Source organism: Alligator sinensis, unplaced genomic scaffold, assembly GCF_000455745.1.
Source record: "Alligator sinensis unplaced genomic scaffold, ASM45574v1 scaffold886_1, whole genome shotgun sequence".
NCBI lineage: Eukaryota > Metazoa > Chordata > Crocodylia > Alligatoridae > Alligator > Alligator sinensis.
The window spans coordinates 1,525,391-1,548,290 of record NW_005842040.1 but is presented as its reverse complement, the minus strand read 5'-3'; the positions used below and the strand labels follow the sequence as shown (position 1 = coordinate 1,548,290).

The following is a 22,900-nucleotide window of genomic DNA, read 5'->3' as shown; positions in this document are numbered from 1 at the left end:
CACTGGTCAGGCCACAGCTGGAGTACTGTGTCCAGTTCTGGGCACCCCACTTCAAGAGGGATGTGGACAACATTGAGAGGGTCCAGAGGAGGGCCACCCGCATGATCCGGGGACAGCAGGGCAGACGCAACAATGAGAGGCTACAGGACCTGAACCTGTTCAGCCTTCACAAGAGAAGGCTGAGGGGGAACCTGGTGACCGTCTATAAACTCAGTACGGGGGACCAGAAGGGTTAGGGGAGACCTTGTTTCCCCTAGCGCCCCCCGGGATAACAAGGAATAACGGCCACAAGTTGTTGGAGAGTAGGTTTAGATTAGACATCCATAGGAACTACTTCACAGTTAGGGTGGCTAGGATCTGGAACCAACTTCCAAGGGAAGTGGCACTGGCTCCGACCCTGGGGGTCTTTAAGAAGCAGCTCGATGCCTACCTGGCTGGGGTCATTTGAGCCCAGCTTTCCTCCTGCCCAGGCCGGGGGTCAGACTTGAAGATCTACAAGGTCCCTTCCGACCCTACTTCTATGATTCTTATGGTGGGGTAAGTAACTGTGATCAAATGCACATGTGGATGCTGACCACAGGCATAGATTGTGTCCAGTCAGCCAGGAGCCAAACTCCTGCATCCCCGCCTACCCACATGGCTCCGCGCTTTCATCACCCTCATGTCCCAGCCAGCCCCTCTGCCACCAGCCAGAACCTGGGGCTGACCTCCTGTTCCCCCTGACATCCCAGGTCTAGTCTGCCCTGGATCAAATTGCTGCTGTCCCAGGCATACATGCAAATACTGTGCCAAGGAGTAGTTTACTTCAGCTCAAACTGCTCTGGAGTTTATTGCTTTGTATTAATTGTATGTGTAGACACACTCAGAGGGGAATTGATGCACATGAATAAACTCTAGAGCTTATTCCTCCAGAGTTTATTACTCCCAGGCACACCATTTGAATGTGCACCTGGGAGTGCAGCACACTGAGCTGGGTTGGAGCAGCCTCAGCTGACAGAGGGCCCAGAGGGAGCCTGCCAACCTAGGACTGTTCTCCCCAGCTCAATGTGCTGCAGAGGGGCTGGCTGGGGCATGAGCATGCTTCAGTGCAGGGCTAGCCAGCAGGGCACCCCCTGCACTGAAGCACCCCCATGACCCAGCCAGCTAAGGCAGCACCTACATGTGTGCTGCTGCAGAGTTAAAAACTCCACAGCAGGATAGTACTTGTAAATACACCCTGGCTGTAAATACAAGTACTATCCTGCTTCAGAGTTATTTAATTTACTCCAGCCTAATAGGGAAGCACATGTAAACATGCAATGTTTACTGCGCAGCCACTTAGTCTGCTCTTCAGTAAACATCTCATGTTTACACCCTGGGCATGTTCCACTGAGATGCCCAAGGTAGAACAAACTAATCCTTATATTTGAATTCTGACAGAGAGATGGGTAAAGAATTTTAAAAAAATTTAGCTTCATATTTAAGAACCTATACATGTGGCCAGATTTCCAAAACCACTGAACACACATTGAAGTCAATGGGTGCTACTTGCAAGCCCTAATTATCTGCCTAAATGTGGAGCCTAACCTTAGGCATTGACTTTGAAAATCCTAGCCTAGATAGATTAATATAATATAATAGTTGTCAAATGACTGTGCTGTCATGACAACCCACAATATTTTGTTGACATTATATTGATCTTTTCTTTTTTGTATATTCTTTTATGTCTTTATCCTCTATTTTGCATATCAGAACATTTTATGTTGTCTTCATACATAATAAAACAACAGCTCTAGAGCTCATAAAACTTATTCCTAACAGTTACATAACAAAAATACACATATAGTGGCAGTGAGGTGTTAACCACTACTGACATTTACCCCCTAATTATCTATCTTTACTAATGTCATTTATGGAACATTTTTTGTGGTCTCTGTAACATCAGGATATAAAACTTGAGTAACTAAAAAGAAAAAAAAAGTGCCTAGCACCACATGAGGTTATCCTAAAAAATCTATGTGATTGTGTCCCTGGCTGATATAGCCAAAAAGATAAAAGAAAAAAAAGCCTCTTAAAGACAAAGAGGCATACAAAACTTGCCTCAAAGACATTAAAAACTTTGGATTTTTTTCTCTCCTAAATGCACGTTAACCTCTCATTGCTCAAATATTGGTATAAGTAATCTTGTATGTTTTTAGTTTCTTTAAATCACTAAATGGCAGAAATTAGCAAAAAAATGGAGGAGAATTAACAAAAGCAGCCAGTGGGTGCATCTATATGAAACACTAAATATGCAGTAGACTAACTCTTTTGTGCATTAGACCATCATGGCAAAAACTGTGCTATTGGGCTAATGTGCAGTAGAATTTGTCTACTACGCACTAGCATCACTAAAAAGGTGTGCGCTGTTGCTACTGCGCAGTAGCACCAGTTACTGCTCATTCAGTTAGTACAAGTGCTAAACTTCATGTGCAGTAACTATAGCACATTGATGCATTTGTAGATGTCCCTAGTGTCAGCCAATCTCTTCTACCATTTAAGTTAATGGAAATTATGCCACTAACTTCAATAGCAGTTAAGACACATGGTCTGCTCATGAGAATTTAACCCTAGAATTAAACCAGAATTTTCCTCTTCTCTCAGAAAGATAGCACTTCCATAATCTGTGTTAACAAAAGATTTTAAAATGCTTTACAAACACTAAATCTTTCAATTCCCTGTAAAGTGGCTAATTGTCATTATGCACAGTTTACAGGTGGGAGAATTTAAATATAGAAAAAAGTTAAGTGATCTGTCCAAGACCATACAGAAAGTCAGTCTAAAAGTCAAACAGCCCAAGGAGTACTGATCCTTAATCCTGACCATAACTGTTCTTCCCCTCTTTTTTCACCCTTCTTAAGGTTTCATGAATTCCCTATATAAGTACTAGAGCGGACACAGCCATGAAAACAAAGATGTTATAATAAAATTCTTAAACACAAAAAGTAATCTCCATCTCAATAACATCCCTTCTTTTATCTCCTATGAACAGTCACATCTCTGTAATCTAATATTCTAAAAGCCTGATCATGTGTATATATAGTGTGACAGTACTCTGAAAAAAAATGCTGCGCACTGCAGAAAAAGGCCTTCCAAATGTCTGAGGTTGTAATCTAGGAAAGAACTTAAGCATGTCCTTAAGAACTTTTCTACATGAGAAAAATTATCTGAAATGGGCCTGAATGAAAAGGAAAGCATCTTCTTTATTGGAAGAGGGTTTGAATTAATTTTTAGAAAATAATGTTTTATTCTAAAACATCCGAGTTAAAATATTATACTTTAGAACTAAACATAAAAAGAGATGTCCTGGAAGTACTTCACTGTATGAGAGTTAGTTCCTTGACTGTCACTGCTCCATGTGAGATGGAAAGTTTTTAGTGAAAACCTTTTATTGAACCAGGTTTTCAACCTGTGGTCCGTGGACCCCTGGGGGTCCAAAGACTATATCTAAGGGGTCCATGCAAGTTTACTATCATCAATCAAAAGTATGTGAATTCCCACAGTTAAAATCCAAAGGGGTCCTCACTGTCCTTTGAAATTTCCAAAGGGGTCCACACTTCCATTCAAAAGTCTTTAGGGGGCTGCAAATGAAAAAAAAAGCTTGAAAACCACTGGCTTAGAGAGACGTTAGCTAAGGTTTCAGGGCACAAAGTTCCCTTCTTCAGGTCCCTGAGAAGAGAATGTCCCTGAAGAAGGGCACCTTGTCCAAAAGCTTGTCCCCCATCTCCCCTAACTATACAGTTAGTTCAATAAAGATATCATGAAAAATAAAGCACTTTGCTTCATTGTACGAGACAGTATTTGCATTGGTTTTCTGCCATCTTAAGTACTTATACATGATGTTCTGTTGACATCAAAGACTTTCAAAGAAGACATCTTCCAAAGAACAACCATTAGGGAAAGTTCATGGAAAGTGGTACTGAAGGCAAACAACCACTTGCTATGCTGATCATCAGTTGTTTAAACAGGCTAAATAGTTTACTTCCATAAAACTTAAATAGTTGCCAATAAGACAATAACATGAAGGGAAACTATATGTGAATTGCTTGTTCATGCACAGAATTTTTAAAAAATAACTTTCTCCGAACATATTGCCCTGAGTTTCTACTCCCTGGCTTTAATTTGATTCTAATTCTTTCATAGCTGCAGAGATTAATAACATGTTGGCTTAAATAAAATGAAATGGTATTCTTAGTTCTTGATGGGCCTCAAAAGGAATGAGGCAAGAGTTGTTAATTATTATGTTTGTAGAGCACCTACCACACTGAAGCCCAAACTATTTGAGACCATTAGTACGATAGCAATATAAATAAGACTTTTTATCAATACTGAAAAAATCCCCCAGATTTACAATGTAGGTCACAGAAACATGAAATGTTGTGTTTTCTATACTGCAAAACAATCATCTCTAATTCTGATTTTCACAAGTATGAACAGTACAGATTATCTTCTTTGCAGGTCTTCTGCATTTTTTATTACAGACCCTTAAAAAAATATATACATATTTTGACCAAAAGTGGGTGAATGTATCAGCAGACAAAAATAATCAATCTATTATCTAAAACAGGCTGCTCTTAATGCAAACTATGTAATATATTTTTCCAATAACTTTTTTTGCAGTAACTTGTGATCCTAAATTTCGCTTGGAATGTTGTCAAAAAGGAATCATTGGGCAGCATTATTGTTATGTATCATTAAACTCTATCAAATCCAAATGAAAAAATCCAGCCTTCATAAACATCATGTGAATTTATGATTCTTTATGGGAGAAATTCCACTGACCTGTAGGTCTTTCTGTGATTTTCTTTACCCTTTTCAGAAGCTGGAAATAATGCAAATTCTTCAAATATTCTCACTTAGCAATGAGTTTACCTAATTACTCTCTCTCTCTCTCTCTCTCTATATATATATATACACACACACACACACACATATACATACATACATACATACATACACGTGGCTAATTTTCCAATTATGTAAATAGTCTCTACCAAAATTTCATTGTAACAATAAATTAAGAAAGGTGAATTTCCATTTTCATCTCAAACTCTTTCAGAGAAACCTATTTTACCTGAAACCATCAACGGTGGAAATAAAAACAAATTATGAATTCTAACCACAGCAAGAATTTGTTTTTTTGAAACTTAAATTTTTATTTTAAAGTCACCCTAACACTTATAGGAAAGGTGTTTAAAAGCTCAGCAAAAATAAAAATGTAGGTAGAAAAGGTAGGAGTACTTTGGTTTATTCAATGTATATGTTTTTCATTATTTATTTTATATTAGAAGTAAACATATTATATTAAGTCACATCCTAAGCAAAGGCAAAAAGTTAGATACAAAACGGCTTACAATAAAAACTTAACTTAAAAAGCAAGGATTTCCTTAGTTAAGGCATTCAATCCCTCTCTTACCTTCTTATGTCCAAATATATAGGCTTAAAATAGTGTATCAACCAACATCAACTGCAATACTTATTGGAAACTGCCAACTGATAATAACTATGTAAATTAATTTGTTGTGTACTGATATTTAAAAGGACTCAAAACTTTTTAACTGAACAAATAACTTATGTACCACAGTTTATTTCCCATTACATTATATTTTTATTTCATTCTTCCAGCAACAGGAGGCCGAGCGGTTAAGACGTCCACTGTAATCCAAAAGAGTGAATTTGAGTCTTGCTCCAGAGTCATTCTGAAGGCTACCCACAGTTGACCTAGCTGTAAACAGGTACCTGGTTGTTCAGACTGGATTCTCAAAGGTGGGTGGATGTGATGCTAGCCACATGATTCTCTTGTGTGCTATTGGTTACAAAATCTGGCATGCCTTTTATGTGATAGCTTGATGAACACTAGGTTTTGGACAGGACAAACTTGACTTAGTATCAAGAAGACTTAAGGGAGGTGAAAAGGACTTTTTGTACAGGGGGCCAAGCAAGCTGGATAAAAAATAGTGTAAAGCTTCTGCACTGGCCAAACCCCCAGAGCTCAATATACAGTGTTTAAATCAGGGCATGTTGTAAGTATGGCTGCTCTATGCTCTGTGTGTCCAACAGCTCAAAAAGCAAAGTTACAGTTGCCCTAAGACTGTTTTAAATTAAGGCTGATCTACATCTACACGCATTTTCTACCACTAAATAGGCTTAGAAATCAATATATTTAAAGTAGTACAATCTTCCCAGTGTAGGCACAGTAATTCCACATAAAGGTGTTAGTTACTACCATTATATGCACCTTTATGTGGTGTTCAGTAAACTATATCACTCTAAGCATCTCTTTATAGTAGAACTTTGTCCACCCTAGGGAGCTGTAATATATAAACTATAATGTTTCCTAAACCACTAGAGACATTGTAGTTCAAAGTCTGTATAAACCAGCCCTTGCAATCTAAGCTCTTTAATGGTGGGACTTCCTCTAAACATACACAATGTTCAGCACAACAGGATTCTAGTCATCACTGGGCCTTGAAGCAATGAAGTATTATAAATACCATAAATAATAATAATGACAGTGTGTAATTATGTTTTTCCCCACTCAATAATACCATACTCTTCATAAACTTTTCAGGCCCCTATATCCTTCAATCTGTACTTTGTTTCCATATAGCATTAGTCTTCCTTAAAGACTTAAGGCTCCAATATTCTCTAAGTATTTTCTTTGACCACTTTTTTCAGTAAAACATTTGAGTCAAATCCTTCTCTGTGCCATGCAGTGTGCTAGGAGGGAAAAGTATGGGAACCTCTTATGTTGTATGCCAAGAATAAGACAATATCTCTACCCAGTGCTCAGCACAAAGAGAAAGCCCATTTACATACCCATAGTAGGGCCTTCTAAACCTCAAGGGACGTGATCTGTTGGATAGGATGCTTACAGAATATTTAGCTGTGAATAGTATATGTTGTATATGGCACACAGTGTTCATTTACAAAGCAGAAGTAAAGTGCAGCTGGTTGCGAGACCAACCCTTAAGCATTTTGACCTTTTTGCCAGTGATAACATTTGTCAAATAATATTCAAATAACTTACTAAATGAATAATGTGACATTTTAATATACCTGTATGTATATTTTATTCTACTATTTGGCCAGTTTTTAGAACTGACTGAATGTGTGAATAAATTGCTCAATAGGTTGTCATTTTTTCCAAATATTATATGTATATAAAACATTATCCCATGTTTCTAGTCAGCAAAAATGCAGGGGTGTATCTGGCATTATTATGACCTCTTCTCTCTGCCATCATCAGTCAAGGGTTGAATTTCCTTTTTTACCAGTTATACTTCCCGGTGTAATAGCAATTTAACACACCAAGTTGAAAACCTTTTCAGTTCCTGAAGCCAATAAACTTTGTTATTGCTGCATATAGTTAACATTATTTACTCACTCTTTATCAGGCAAAAGAAAACGCTAAAGTAAAAAAAAAAAAAAAAAAAAAGTCTAGGCCTCTGTCCTGCAATCAGACCCATACAGTATACCCCAGTGATTCTCAACCAGGATACGCTGGCACCATGCGATGTTGTGAGATTCTTTTAAGGGTGTCACACAATATTTAGCACTGTTAAATGGGCAAACACCTACACAATTCAAAAGATAAACCCAGAGATTTCTAATAGGAATCCATGGTTTTGTTCTTTGAGTTCTTTACAACAGAGCTGCTTTATTATTTTTCTGTAGCCAAAACGTGTGAAAGTTTAGAGCTGGAATTTTCAGAGAGGTGTCTTGAATCTAAAAAAGTTGAGAATTCATAGTGTGACCCTTGAATCCAATGAGAACTCCATATGTAATCATGGTCTTTGTTACAGGCTGAATGGAAACTCTTTTGCCAATAGATTCCATCTTCAAAATTAGTTCCCAAATCCCAATAGATTCTAGCTTCAAAAGTATGCAATACTAATAACATGAGAAAAACCATGTAGTTTTCAGGTAGACGGGCCTTATTCAGCATTTCAAATCTCAATAGCTTTCCAAAGAAAGCATTTGGGCTTATTTAATCTTTTATTAAAAAAAAAAAAAAGAAGACCTTTTCGCTTTTTAGATTACATCAATGTCCTTAATAGTGTATTTCTCATAATCTCAGAGAGATGCTGCTACTGTATTCAATTTTTGTTCCAATTTTTGAAGCATTCTTTTTTTATTATTCTTTTTTAGTTGAGGCATTTAAGATTGCAGATTTCTAAAATAAATAAATACTATAGGCCTATAAATAACCTGGCTCTTTAACACTCTGTTAATCTTATGTACTGTAAAGTATGTTAAACTGGACATACCATGGCAGAAAACATAAATTTTATGTAAATGGGGATAATATTTTGGTTTTAATTTTTTAAATAGAAAAATATATCTCCTATACTTTCTAGATGAAGAAATTTACCTCATTAAATATATGGAATATATTTAGTAACTCAGTCTATACATGCCAATGTAATACAGATAAATATGGTAATCAACACGATCAAAGTCTGTTGTCATGTTTCCAGTCAACTGTGAGATCTGATGAAATAATGACTATAGAATTTGGGCCTAATAAATATAAACATTAGACCCAATCCGAAACTGTCAGTCCTGCAAATATACTTTACTTATGTGAGTAATCTCTTCAAGTTCAGTCAGATTACCTGTTCTTTTCTAAAACAGGAAAGACGGAAGAATGACACCATTAATATCAAAGGCAAAGCTCACACTGATTTCAACGGAACCATGCTTTCCCCCCAATAAATGTAAAAATAGAGCCATAAAAGTAAATGTTACAGTTATTGAATACAGAGATAATAAAATATAATTGAATTTTACAAACATTGCTTTTCAAAATGCAGTAAATGTTAGTTTACTTCAAATATGTCAAATGAACAGGGTGCTGTATGCCATATAAGACTCACCCACAGAATAAAAAATTGAACTACCACTAGCAAGAGTCTTTTTAATTACAAGAGATCTTAAATACAAAAAAAGTGATTTTGAAAATATTCTTTATATTTCATAGAGGTGGAAGCATGCTCATTTCTTTATCAGAGACCAACATTTGTGTCAGCCCAAAAGAGCTCTCATTTTCCACACAAAAATATACTTTAGCACCAACCTGATTAACTGAAGAGACTGAAACTGCTGCTTGCAAATACACAAACTGAGATGAGACAAATTCTTTTAAAGTATTTTTCACAACTACCAACTGTGGCAATCTGAAGGGAGTCAGGTTGTATTTAAATGATGGGGTATTACTGAAACACACATTTCAAAATCCTTCATCAGCAGAGGGGAAGACATTTTAAAAACCGAAATTGACTTTATCCTAAAGCACCGGTGTCTCCTCCAAGGGACGGGCAGGTTCAACTGTCAGACTTTTTAAAAGACGTTTAAAAACAATGTATTGAAAACCTAACCCTCTAAAACTGTGAAGTGAGCAAGAGCACACGGGGTTCTTGCCAAGGTTGTTAAAAACACTATGAAACAATGTATATTGCCCGTCTTTAAACACTGGCTACACTGTAACCCAAATTAACCCGCAACTTGTTTTTAACGGGCTCTGAAAGTTAGGTGCACTTTTTATAAGCACAAAGAAACCAGCACGCCCTTAATTCGTTAACTCTAGAATATGAGCAGTAGATATATTGTAAACTTTGTTTTAACGTACTTTTACTGTTTCTGAAATTAAACGTAAAAAGAGGCTCAATCGTTTCCTGTTTAATTGCAAAACGCGATTAGATTCCTCCTCTTTGGCTTCCAATCTGGCTGCAGAAAAAGCAGCACAGATGGAAAATTTCAATAAACTGAAAGGACAGTAGCGATTTATAAATTAAGAATGCATTTAAAACAACTAAAACAGAAGGATCAGGATTCCCTGAACAGTAGCTCTACTCCCTTTTTTGAAAGGGGAGTCCCTTCTCACCTTCCATACTGCTGCAGCTAATTCCTCTTGAGCTCCCTGCTCCACGTGCTTGTCCAGGGCTCTGGGATTGTCAAATGCAGCAGGCGGGAGATTCCCAGCCACTGGGGCTTCCGTTCTGGATAGGAGACTGTGACATCAGGCATTTAAAGGGACAGGAACTCATTGTGTGTGTGATTAGAGCGGCGCCGGGTGGTGGTTTGAAGATTTGGTGCAAAACAGTTGCAGCAGCGTAAAGTCTCAGCAACCCCCTTAAAATCCTGTGTGCTCTATTTCAGCCTCTTAGACGGAAATGTTACATATTAGACGTAGCATGTGTTTAATCATCTTATGAATGAATTACCAATACATTCGTTCCATAAGATTAAAATCTACTTAATTTTAGAAACCCAAGCAATGTCACCTGTACAATTAAAATCCGCTACCCACAAGTTCTCCACAAAGGGAGGACATTGTGTGTGTGGGCTGTGCTTTTCAGAGTGAAACTTTAAAAGAGGTGCATTTTGAGGGGAGGTGAAGTGTTGAGTAAGTGACAAATGTTATTATGATTTTTAAAAGGTTCAGGGAATAGGGTCTTATTTGACTCAACTCTTTGAGCTCCTACTGCAGTAAGTAGCAAATCATTCAGGCTGTTTAAAATGCATTGTTATTTGTATATTTTTTTTCTTAGTTCCTGGTGATGTGGGCCTGAGAATTTATTTTTGTGCACAACATTATGACTCAAGCAGTTGTTCTTTTAGAGAAGAAATGGCAATGTGTATTCCAAGGAGTTCCATCATGTGCCTTTGGTAAACCCTCAATTTCATAAAAAGGTGTAGTCTGCAAATACTACAGCCTGTAGCATGAATCTCCCATCTTGACTCAAGAGTATTGTCTTCAAAGACTAGGTCTTTACCTTACAAATAAGACACAGGTGTAATGTGTGTTATTTCATGGAACTTACCATTGTAGCCCTTCATTTTAAGATGAGGTTTGATCACTCCTGTGATCTGGATGAACTTATGGGCCCATAATCTATTACAAAATTTTCCAATTAAAAAAAGTGGTTATAATATTCAGAGCACCTTCCATCTTTTAAGTCCTTTACAAATAGTAATATCCATAGTAGCTCTAAAAAGCCATTTATTGCTGTTTAGTTTGGATCACTCAGGGAACAGTAGCTAAGTAGCACTCAGGGAACAGTAGCTCTGACCTACTGCTGTTAAGAATTTAACAGAAGTAGGTCAGAACTACCTTGTGTTGGTAGGTTTGTGATTATTTTTTACTAGTTTTTTACTATAAGCCTTTGCTTGAATTAGTGTTACTTACACTTGATATGAAAGACTATTTTCTTTTTGAGTTTAATATCCTTTGTGTTATTAATATCCTTTAATAACTTACCCTGATATAATTTACACATCATGTAAATATGTTAACATGTTCTTTCAAAAACTTGCATCAACACTGCTTTCTTTGGAACCCCGAGGTCAGCCTTGCAGGGTAAACTGTGTGAGCCTGAGACAACACTAGACTTCTTTTTTACATTTTCATCTTAATAATCATTATTATGTTTTTAGTGATCATTATCTGTTTTTAGAACAAAACTAAATTGTTCAAAAAAGTTAAAATGACCAAGTAGTCTATGAAAAGCCAGTAAGGATTAACTCTATTAAGAACTTTTCTAAGTAAAGTTAAATAATCTTTTTCTACACTGTAACAACATTATACTCTGAAAGAGCATCCACTACACACATTGTGAGAAAATAAGCACAGGAATTCAAAACACAGTCTTTCATTTGTAAAATAAAAAAGTTTTGTCATTTGTTTAGCTCAGAATTATTTACCAGTAAATGACTTCATAATATAATAGCCTACATATTGACAAAGCCTACATGACAAATCCATGTGTCAGCAACCACCTCCAGCACAAGAACAACCCATCTTATTGCATGGTTTGACAAATATTTTGTATATGCAGCTTTCAAGTTCCGGTAAACCAAAGATCGTATAAAGAGACTCTAAGTAAAGGGAAAAAATGAATACTTTTGGCTGAAGGCTGCATGACAATTTTTGGTATGGAATATATGATCTGGGTATATGACTGAGTTTTATTTTTTTAATTTTGTTGTGTTCTTTAGGATTAACAACGTGTTCTTTTAAAGCCAAGCAATGAAGGGAAAGTATGGTAGTAAGAACTAGACTTACACTGAAGGTATATTATTATTTGATATTTGAAGGAATTTATTAAATTTGTAGTTATATACATCTTAGTCATGCAACCTATTTATGTACAAAAAGTCCTACTGAAGTCAGTATGACTACTCTTATAATGCTTGTAAAATGTAGAAATGGAGGTAATAGTAAATGTAATGGTGATCTGAACAGGGGTTTCTAAAATTATAAAGCCAAACAGCACTGGCTTCAGTTGATACACCTCTGCTATGTGATAACTACCAAACATTGAGATATAACGTTCAGAGTTATTTTTGTGCCATCTTAGACTGGTATCTGACTAATTTTTCTACTCTAATTTCTAATAAGGACTAGCAAGCCCAGAACTTGAAGGGACCTCCTGGGTCATCAGCTCTAGTCCCTTGCTGTTATGGTGCTCCATATCAGATAATCCCTTTCATAAATTGGCCATGTTCTGTTTTAAAAGTTGGACGTTTTTGTACTAACTAAATTTATTGGACAGGTGATCCAGAATCTCACTACTCAGATGCTTAGAAGTCTTCTTATTTCCAGCCTTGTGTTAGTCATGGCCAGTCTTTATCTACTTGTTCCTGTGCCAACCTAGTCCTTCAGCTTAACTATTTCTTTTCCCTCCCTGTCATTTACTTTGATGTATTTATGGAAAGAAGCTGTAACCTCTCTCATCCCTCATTTTTTACTAGGTTGAATGAGCCAAGCTCTTTTAGTCTGCTTTTGTAACATAGGATCTCTATTCCCTTGATTGTCCTGGTGGTCTTCTCTGCACTTGTTTCAGTTTGAATTAATCTTCCTTGAAGGTGGGTGACCAGAATAGTAAGCAGTATTCCAGATAAGGCCTCACTAGAGCAGGGGTTCCCAGACTGTGGTACACATACCCCTGGGGGTGCACAAGACATCTCTGGGGGGGGTACACAGGAGAAATTGTGTAGTGGCAGATTTAATTTTCATTCAAATAATAATTGGTATTTAAGAGGTTAAAATATTAAATGACAGCTGGTAGGGATACACAGGCAGTTGGTAAATCTGGAAGGGGTACACAACAAGAAAAAATTTGGGAACATCTGCACTAGAGGCTTGTACAGCAGAATTAACAGTTCCCTTCCTCTACTAGAAACATCACTTTTGCGACATTTTCCCTTTTTTATTGCGGTATCACATTGATAGCTCATACTCGGCATCATGTAATCAGCTAGTACATCAAGGTCTTTTTCCTCTTCTGTCATTTCTAACTGATGAGCTCCCAGTTTTTGGCAGAAATTCTTGTTATTAGTGCCTGAGTAAAAAATCTTACATTTGTTCTATTTAATTTAATCACATTTTTATTACTCTTGTCTTCAATGCAATTCTTCCTGTATAATATCCCAATTCTCTTGTGTCCCCAACTTTTGCTAAAAACAAAAAAAACCTGTTTTTTATTAAAGCACTGAATGTTGAGAGAACAAAGACATGCAAAGATAGATAGATAGATAAATAGATAGATTATATTCTAATAATAGCTTGCCCATGTAAATTCAAAATTATACTTACGGTTCTTTTAAACATCCCTTGCCACAGATAATCAAGCCCATAGGAAACTGTAGGGGTTACATCATTTCTGTAGGAAAGATGGCTTCTCTGTAATTAAAGAAGGAATGCAATGTCTCTTCAAGGGATTGGGAAGGAACTGTAAATAAGAAAAAGTACATCAACACTTGCAGTCTTTTTCCATGTATATTTATATATTGGATTATCTAAATTAAATTGTTAACTCCTAGAAAGGGCCTTTGGCTTAGTCTGCTCTTTTGTAAATCTCTTTACATATTTCCAGTTCATTATTGTAATGAAGTAACTCACAGGACAAAAGAATGGAATGCACAAATACAGACTGGGTGCATCTACACACGTGCTTTAATGTGCAATCACCTATTTTACTGTGCATTAAAGCATCACGTAAAAACCATGTGATCACGTGAATGTGCAATAAAATAGGCTACTGTTCATTAAACATCTTAAAAACTGTGTGTATTCATTACTGCACATGAGGGCAGCCTAATTTGCATTTGTTTAGTACCTCACATTAAAGGTACTAAATTTAATGCGCGTTTGGAAAAGTGCCTTAATGAACTTGTAGACACGCCCACTGAGGAATGATTGGCTAGGCTGCAGAAAAGGACTTAAAGGTTATAGCGAACCATAAGCTGAATATGAGGCAAAGGTGTGCTCTTGTTACAAAAAAAGACCAGTAGCATACTGAATTGTATTAAGAGGAGTGTCATTTGCAAATTAAAGGAAGTGATTCTCCTGTTCTATTTGGCACTAGTGAGGCCTCACGTGGAGTACTGTGTCCAGTTTTGGGGCACACATTTCAAGAAGGATGTGGGCAAATTGGAAAGAATCCAGTGTAGAGCAACAAAAATGATTAGGGGTCTGGGTGGCAAGACTTATGAGGAAAGACTGAAAGAGCTAGGGTTTAGTCTGGAGAAAAGGACTAAGAAGGGATTGGATAACAGTCTTCAAATACCTGAAGGGTGGTTATAAAGATGGCAGGAATAGATTGCTCTCTGTAACTACAGGGCACAGAACTAGGAGCAAATTACAGCAGGGGAAATTTAGGTTGGATATTAGGAAGACCTTTCTCCTTATGTGGGTAATTAACCATTGGAACAAAAAGAAGCTTTGAGAGACTATGGAATCTCCCTTCTTGGACGTTTTAAGAGCAGATTAGACACACATTTGATTGGGATGGGTTAATTAGGGATGATCCTGCCTTGAGCAGTGGGTTGGACTAGATGGCCTCCAGAGGTCCTATTCTATGATTCTATGATAATGATGGATGAGGATGAGGATTTAAATAGTTAATTGTATTAGAAACCATGTTGAAATTTAGTTTGTTTTTCTTTTGTTAAAACACCTGAGATGGCACCTTTAGCCTGGGAGTCTCTGAATTATAACATGTTTATTGATTCAGTTACTAGCACATATTAGCTGCCTTATCAGAACACAGATTTACTGACTCTAAAATTTGTTCTTTCAACAAAAAGTAAAACACAAAAAGAGAAAAATGAATAAATAAGTGAATTGTACATGGTCCTCTTTTACTTTTTATATTCCATATTAAATAATTGTTCTTCAGTTGACTTTTATTTTGTGTTACATTTTCCAGAACCTTTTCTGTGTATTTGTACAGCATTTAATAAGATTTGGGAGCCCGGTAACACTACCAAAAGCAAATCATATTACAATAGCAATCTTAACCTCCAGAAAATATCTTTTAATTTTTGTTGGTGAAAAAGCCTTTAAATCGTTTTCAAATAATACCGCTCACTAACCTAGTAAGATGACAACGAATCTGCTTCTATCTCAGAAACAGCATGACTTTAAAAGGGATGAGTCATTTGACTAGAATCATTGTCTGTGAGTCTAAGTATGTAGAGATCCACAAAACTGCAGAGAAAGCTTTATAATGGAGAGATTTTTATTTTACAATAATTAACAAGTGGGATAATGAAAGTCTGTGTGGGATAGTCAAATTAAATTTGGGCATAAACATCCTCTGGAACAGAGGAAGTTCAGACTTAGGTATGACTAGTATATAACAGACATAGGTTAGAACTGAATCATTTTGTCTATATGGTATAAGCGTGAAAAGATAACTTTGAGTAAAACTGAAAATATTTGACACAGAGGAACACTGGACCTTCTGGTCCTAATTTTAAACAACTCAGTGTCTCAGAGAAACTAAAACTGAAAACTCCTGACATATTCCTTACAGCTGAGCCAGCCAATTGAGACATAATATGTTGGTCTACTTAAAACTGAGCGTGGGATATTGTGCTCTTACTAAGAGAGATAACTGAAACAATTAAGGCAAGCACATTTAGTAGGGCAGGGAGCTTTGAATAACTTGAAAATGAGAGGGCAAGTGGTTTAAAAACACCAGCATGTTTTAGTAACTGTGTTTTCTGCCTGAACATTTTCATTCCATAATTTAATATTAGCTATAGATTCTCTTTCCTATTTATTTGCTGTTTGTTCATTTTATTTAAAATATTTTAAATTCATAATTTAAATAAAACTTTTCTTCCACATAGGTGGACTGAATTATGCTTGCTATAGTCACATAGGAAAACAGATATCAAGCTTGGTATTGGCAGATCAGATTTTTTCTGTGAAACGATTGCTATTGCCATGTGGTGCAGTAGTGTGGATAGGACATTATTCATTCTATTAATGAAAGTCTCAACCATAATTTCTGAACGGTTATATCATTAGTTCTAGTGCCATCCAATATTCATGCAAAACAAGCCAACATGTCCAGCAATATTTTCAAACGTAGCTACAACGCCTTTTCTAAAAATACTGTATTACCAACCTCAACTTTTCAAAACCCATGAGCCAGATCCCCAAAACCCCTGGGATTGGTTTAAAAATCATAAACTGTTTAAAATAAGAATACCTGTTGGCTTCTAGTTCTTTTTATTTCACGTTAGGTTTTTAGAATACACAGATCAAGCTTTTCTCCCCAAACATGAGTGCTAGAAATTTACTTGAGATCAGGAGGAAAAAAAACCAAACCCAAATGCTTAGAGCCAAGATTCTCATCTAATTGCTGAGGCTTTAGAGAAGCACAAAACACTGCCAGACTTACAATATCTTTATGAAAGTTGGCAAGCATTTCTTAGGGTGATGACTTTTATTGGCAAAATCTGAAACGTGTAGACACGAACCCCTGTAGTGGTGTGCCCGGAAATAGTTTCCAGATGTGCTTCATCCTGCAGGTTCTACCTGTATGAAGCAGGGGCGTGTAGATGATGCGGGTGTTAATGTAGAGCGCCTGAAAATTTGAATGCGGCTTTTTTTTCGGTGTGGTGCATTTGCGTTTGCACGACTGGGTGCTTTCGAGTGAGTTAAACCTTGTGTCATGCCCCACAGATTTCAGTAAGGGGAGTCAAATATTAATTTACCCCCGTAATGTCTTTCCTAATGTATTACAGCAGGAGGTGCATGTAAATCACCCAGCCTCCCTAGTCCCCATCCTCTCACTGGGCAGTCCTGACTCTCACTGGGCACGGTCATGGTCACTCCAAAATCCTTGTCACTTGCACGGTCTGTCTGGTCTCTCTTGATCAGTATGTGATCCCAAAGACCCCATCCCAATCCCAATCCCAAGGGCAAACCGCGTGAATCCTCCCCTCCCATTCCTTTTCCTTCCCACCCCACCATGTTACAGACATAGGATTTTTTTTATTTTATTTTCTATAGCTGCTATGATAACTGCTAGGATATCATAAAACGGGCACATCTTCTCCCTGTATTAAGGCAGGGTTTTTTGGGCACGTTTCTGCTGTGCTCGCAGTTGTTTCTGTCATGCTTTTCTAGCTGTGTGGGAGAACGCTGGCTGGGGCACGGATAGGCAACCCCCACACAGGTGCCAGAGTGCGGCATGCCAACGCGTTTTGATTGGCACGTGTGCTTCTGGGCAAAGGGGCTGCACTGCCACAACAAGGATTGGATCCCTGGTGGCTCCCCTGCCATCTGCCCCCGGCACACCAACATCTTAGGAGTGGACATTACAGGTGTTTGGGGCACTTTGCCCAAAAACGTTGCCTACCCCTGGTCTAGGGAAACGGTTGAGGCTAGTTACATAAAATATCCAAGTAGATTTTGGGATGCAATGTGCCTGCTGGGAGGGGAGGGAGGAGGAGGAGCTGGGAAAGGAGACCCCTCTTCAGTAATTGCAAGCCCGATTTCCACGACGACCGAGAGCGCATCACCTCCCCCTAAGCCCTCTCCCCCCGGGCATCGCGGGGCTCATCCTCCCCTCGGGGGAGAGACACCCCTGCTTGGAGGCGACGGGTGTCTGTCTCACGGGGCGAAACGCAGAGGAAAGGGGCGGGATGGGTAAGCGCTGGCTGCCCGCTCCCTGAGAAGCTAAAAATACAATAAAATAAAAGAAGGGGCGGGCAGGGCGGGCTGAGCCCGCGAAGAAAAGGCGGGGCGCGCGCGGGAAAAGCGCGGGAAGGGCGGTTGGTCCCGCGCTGCGGCGGTTGGAGCCCGGCTGGAGGAGGGGAGGGGAGGGAAGGGGCTGCTTGACCATGTGGGGAGGCTGCTGGGGGCTGCTGGCTGGCGCCCCGCTCGTCTCCGTGGGCGCTTTGTTGCATGCCTTGGTCGCTTTGACCCAAGGTAATGGAGGTGGTAGCGTGTCCCCTGGTTCTTTGTGGGGGAGCCCCAGCCCTGCCTCTCGGGGAGCGCACCCTGCTCTCCCTCAGTCTCTGACCCGTCATACTAGCCCTCACTGTATGAAGACGGGAGGTACCAAGGACGGCAGCCCCTTCCCCCCTGATGTTAAGACCTCCACAAGGAGGAAGGCATGGAGGCTCGCATTTTCTCTGTGAACCAACACCCGCTTCTTTCTTGGCATCCCTCTGGGCAACTGGGGGTCATATAGGACTATTCCTATTTTTCTGCTGGTCCCTAGTAAGGCTCCAGGTCAGAAGCCATTGGCATGTCTGGCCAAAATGTTGGCACTGTGATCTTCCAGCCAGTTTGGGACTCCCTCCTCAGACAAGCCCTCGCACACTTGCAGTTTTTTTTTTATAAAAAGGCAAATAACTCGCTTTCATCCAAGGGGAATGTCCTGCTGTTTGGGGCTCCCCAACCCAAAGGGTGGACCCAAGACTTCACAAGTTCCAGAAAGATCATCTGTTGTGGATCCCATTTCCATGGGCTGGTTCAGGAAACTGGGGCCACCTGCATCATTAGGGTTCACAGATGTATTTCTTGAGCAAGCCTAGTGGCCGGTGGTGATGAGAAATCTACTGAGAAGTGCTTGTTCCTGTACAACCATAGCCAAGATGAATTAATTTGAGGGAGTCACCTTCAAATGTAATGGTCCCAAGGTTGGATGGATTTTCTGGGGTCCTTCATGCTCATTACACAGACGTCATGGAAACATGATCATTTTTACAGAAGAAACTATTTAGAAAATACTTCCGGTCATCATTCGTAACTACTCAGGGCTCTTTGATATTATTCAGGGCTCTTTGGTAAAATAAAAATTGAGTGAGCCTGGATTGTATAAAATCAAAATAGATTCACTAATCTGGCAGTAAACAGGAACACTTTTTTTTTTTTTTTTTTTAAAGAAAAAGGGTAGGAAGCAAGGTAGGAAGAGAGGATCTCCCAGAGTAAAATAAAAGGGTAAATAATTTTAAATTTAGATTTGATTTTTTTAAAAAATATTTTATGTGTTTTCTCTACAGTGGAAGCTGCAAATAATGAAGAACCATATTCTGTTGAATTAATAAAAAAGAATGACATTTATGGCAGCATCGAACATAAAGGTAACTTTGCATATTTTATCATTAAGATTCTAAGAGAGATTTTTAATAGAAAATATCATATGGAGTTCTTCAACACAGTGGTAAACCATATAAACAAATGTATCACGCAAAGAATATCAAGTATTCATTACATAGGAAAGAACTGAATTCTTCAAGCCCATAAAAAAATGGAAAGAACAGAAAAGGAAAAATATATCTTATAAATGACATTATACAAAATAGATCATTGTAACTTTTTTTTGTCAAATTATTCCCAATAATTGGATCAATTCCATTACTCGAACCTGAAAGCTGTCAACAAATTAGAGCCACAATGTCATGGCAGACTTCTATGAACAGAAAGGTCTTTGAATTAAATAATTGCATGGAGCAGTAGTACACGTCCTTATGAATTTTTATATTAAATTAGAAAGGTATTGGAAAAATGCTTTTACTGAGTAATGTATTTAGCCTGTACAGTGAACAGTTTAGGAGAGCGCGTTTGCAGTGCAGATTGTATGTTAAGTAATGCTTGAAATTATATTACCTCCTTTCCAATATGAGATGATTTTATGTGATTCTTTTCCTACATTATTTTAAACTGTAAATAAAGACAAAAATGAGCACAGTCCTGCATGACAACTCAAGAACAATAATGTTGTCTCCATGATGTACAAAACTGTAACACTTTTGCCTGCTGATAGCTGTTCAGAATTTTGGAAAAATTTAATAGCAAAATTAAGGATTCATTTTCTTCTTGCCCTCTGAACAACTCAACTGTATACTAGAAATCTGATATTCTTAGCCTGTCAACTTTTGGCACTGGGACTATATGTTTGGACAGCACCAAGCCAGACTGTGGGCAGTTCTATTGTAAGTAATAAAAATGTCTCAGTGAATGTGTCTACACATGCACTTTAATGTGCATTAGTTTATTTTAGTATGCATTAAAGCATCACAAAAAGGGGTTATTTAGCTAATGTGCATTAAAATAGGCTAATATGCATTAAATGTCACTTAAAAACCATGGAATCCTATACATGTGCATGAAGCCTGCTCCAACACGCTGGAAATCTAGTGTGTTGGATTAATCAAGTCTGCTGGAGCATGAAAGTTGTATATCAGTGCCCCAGTGCATTTTCAATGCATCCTTGCACTGAAAAAATGGTGGTGGGGTGCTTTGAACTAAAACACGTTCTATGAGCTTTAGTTCAAAGCACCCCACTGCCATTTTTTCAGCATGAGGACACTGATACGCATGGCACCTGGGCACTTTTGATTAGTGTGGCTTGCTAATTAAAGCTCCTGGTGCTGCGTCCCCAGAGATATGGGTTTCCTGGAAAATTTTGAATTGGCAAATTTTCTGGAAAATTTTCCATAACATTTTCTAATGCCCTAAATAGAGCGTGATTTGATTTAGCATGTTTATTTGACTTATGTTTAGTAAACAAAACTAAAAAAAGTACCTTCATGTTAATTTTATGTCCCAATAGCCACAAGTATTTGAACTGAAATATTTGATTAGGAAAAAAATTAAATATAGCACACTTGATGTGGTTTAAATGTTACATTCAAACAAATTCAAAGCTTTATGTGGAAAGAAATTATATTTATTGGAATAAAATGTACTTGAAAAAATGTAAAGACAGTACACAATAGCATGTACTTCCCTTACATTGTTTGTTTAAATTTAAGGGAAAAAAACAAAGGCACTGAAAACTGTTGACATACTAATTTTAGCGCACACAAAGAACTGTGCATGATATGCTGTGCTTTGGTTTTGATTTGACCTGCACAGCCAATTGGGTGAATTCATAACTTGATTTTTGGTTTGGATTATTATGTGAGTGCTTTTACCCTCCTGTTAACGAATCTATAAAACATATATGTACTCTCTCACACAATTCCTAGGGATAATCACCTGAAAAACATTAACTGCAACTTTGAAACTGCCAAGCTTGCCTAATACTGTATTGGCATCCATTCATTGTTGCTTATGAATTTTATGAAATAATGAATTTTTAGAAATGGAAAATTTCCCACAGAAAAATTAAGCACTGGAAAAGTTTCCAGAAAAATTTTCGGCCCACATCTCCACGCGTCCCACAATCTGTGTACAAATGCCCCATGCTCTTTAGTTAATGCAGCTTAAGACAGGATAATGCCCATTTTCCTTGTACCTCACAATGGAGGTACTAGATTTAATGTGCATTGACTGAAGCGCGTTAATGTATGTGTAGATGTGCCCAGTTAGATCCACATCTGATCCCTGTAGTGGAGGAAAAATAATTAAAAGGCAATCCAAAATTAACCTGCTACTCAAGTAATCATTTATGTTAGACCTCAAGAAGTAAAGTACTTTGGAATGAATACTAAGTAATTTAGTTCAAGTGCAATATTATTGCTTATTTAATTTCATTTTCTTGTATTGCAGTTGATGTTTACGTAAAAGTGTATACAAATAGTCCATTTCTAGTATGCATGGATTTAGCACTTTCTCAAAAAGAACTTGTAGATCCCAAATACTTGTGGATTGGTCCAAATGGAAAGAATCTAGAAGGTCAGTTGTCCTTATTACCGTGTATTTCTAGTCTAGACTTGGCTGTTTTTTCCCACAACCCAGGGTTGGACAACCTGCAGCATGTCTGCCGCAAATGGCACAGGTAGCCACTGTATGTGGCACATGGGAGGGGACAAGTAGCATAGTGGCAGACAGGGCAGGAATCAGAGGACCAGATGGGGCAGGGAGCATGGGGAAGAACACAGGAAACAGAGCAGCAGATTGGGTAGAGAACATAGGGCAAGAAGCAGAAAAAGCAGCAGATGGGGCAAGAGAAGGGGGTTGGAGTGACACTGGCAGGGGGGGAATGCAGGGCTAATTTGTGGCATGCCTGCCCAAACAGTTGGCCACCACTGCTATAACCCATTCAATCAGATTTTTATAGCACCATATCACCTAATTAGAAGCATTCAATATCTGCTTAGAGGGGAATGGGAAAATTCTGCTGAGCTAGCTTCCCTTTTTCTATTTCACCCCTGTTTTCCATTAGGATAATGATGTGTGGTAATTGGAATTTGTTTTGAAGCCTTTCTTGATTTTTAGAAAGAGGGGAGTTAATTCTTTTAACATAACTGACACAGATTTACAAAGTAAATTAAGGAAACAAAATCTAGGGACTGAATATTCAATTAGGCCCTCCTGAAGAAATGGGAGGCACTGTATAAAAAACACTGCCTAGTAACTACAGAAAGAGGCTTTGGAGAAGTTAGAGCAATTCGGGCTTTCTATTCTGTGGGCACATCTACACGTGCAATTAATGTGTCTGAATTTCCTGCAGAGAAAATTCAGGTGCTTTAAACTGCCCAGGCATGATTTTGAACGTGTGCCTGTCAGGAGCAAATTTGGTCTACACATACACTTCAAGTCTACGTGTGCACTTCCGTGCATTAGTTAACGCGCTGTTTTTCTAGTACCTGTATGTATTGGTACTAGCATAGGCAACGTGTA

The 22,900-nt window shown here is 38.1% G+C and overlaps 2 protein-coding genes across 2 annotated transcripts in view; one reads left to right on the top strand and one right to left on the bottom strand.

Moving 5' to 3' along the window:
• IKZF3 (IKAROS family zinc finger 3) overlaps positions 1-9,948 on the bottom strand; it is a 59,609-nt gene extending 49,661 nt beyond the window's left edge. The window contains exon 1 of the mRNA XM_006022546.2: positions 9,905-9,948. Within this exon, the coding sequence (XP_006022608.1) occupies positions 9,905-9,911 (7 nt within the window). The 5' untranslated portion in view covers positions 9,912-9,948. The remainder of the gene's footprint in view (positions 1-9,904) is intronic.
• Positions 9,949-17,144: 7,196 nt separating this feature from the next.
• The window catches only part of ZPBP2 (zona pellucida binding protein 2), an 18,527-nt gene continuing 12,771 nt past the window's right edge, over positions 17,145-22,900 (top strand). The window contains exons 1-4 of the mRNA XM_006022589.3: positions 17,145-17,176; positions 18,174-18,253; positions 19,333-19,413; positions 21,827-21,952. Of these exons, the coding sequence (XP_006022651.1) occupies positions 17,145-17,176; positions 18,174-18,253; positions 19,333-19,413; positions 21,827-21,952 (319 nt within the window). The remainder of the gene's footprint in view (positions 17,177-18,173; positions 18,254-19,332; positions 19,414-21,826; positions 21,953-22,900) is intronic.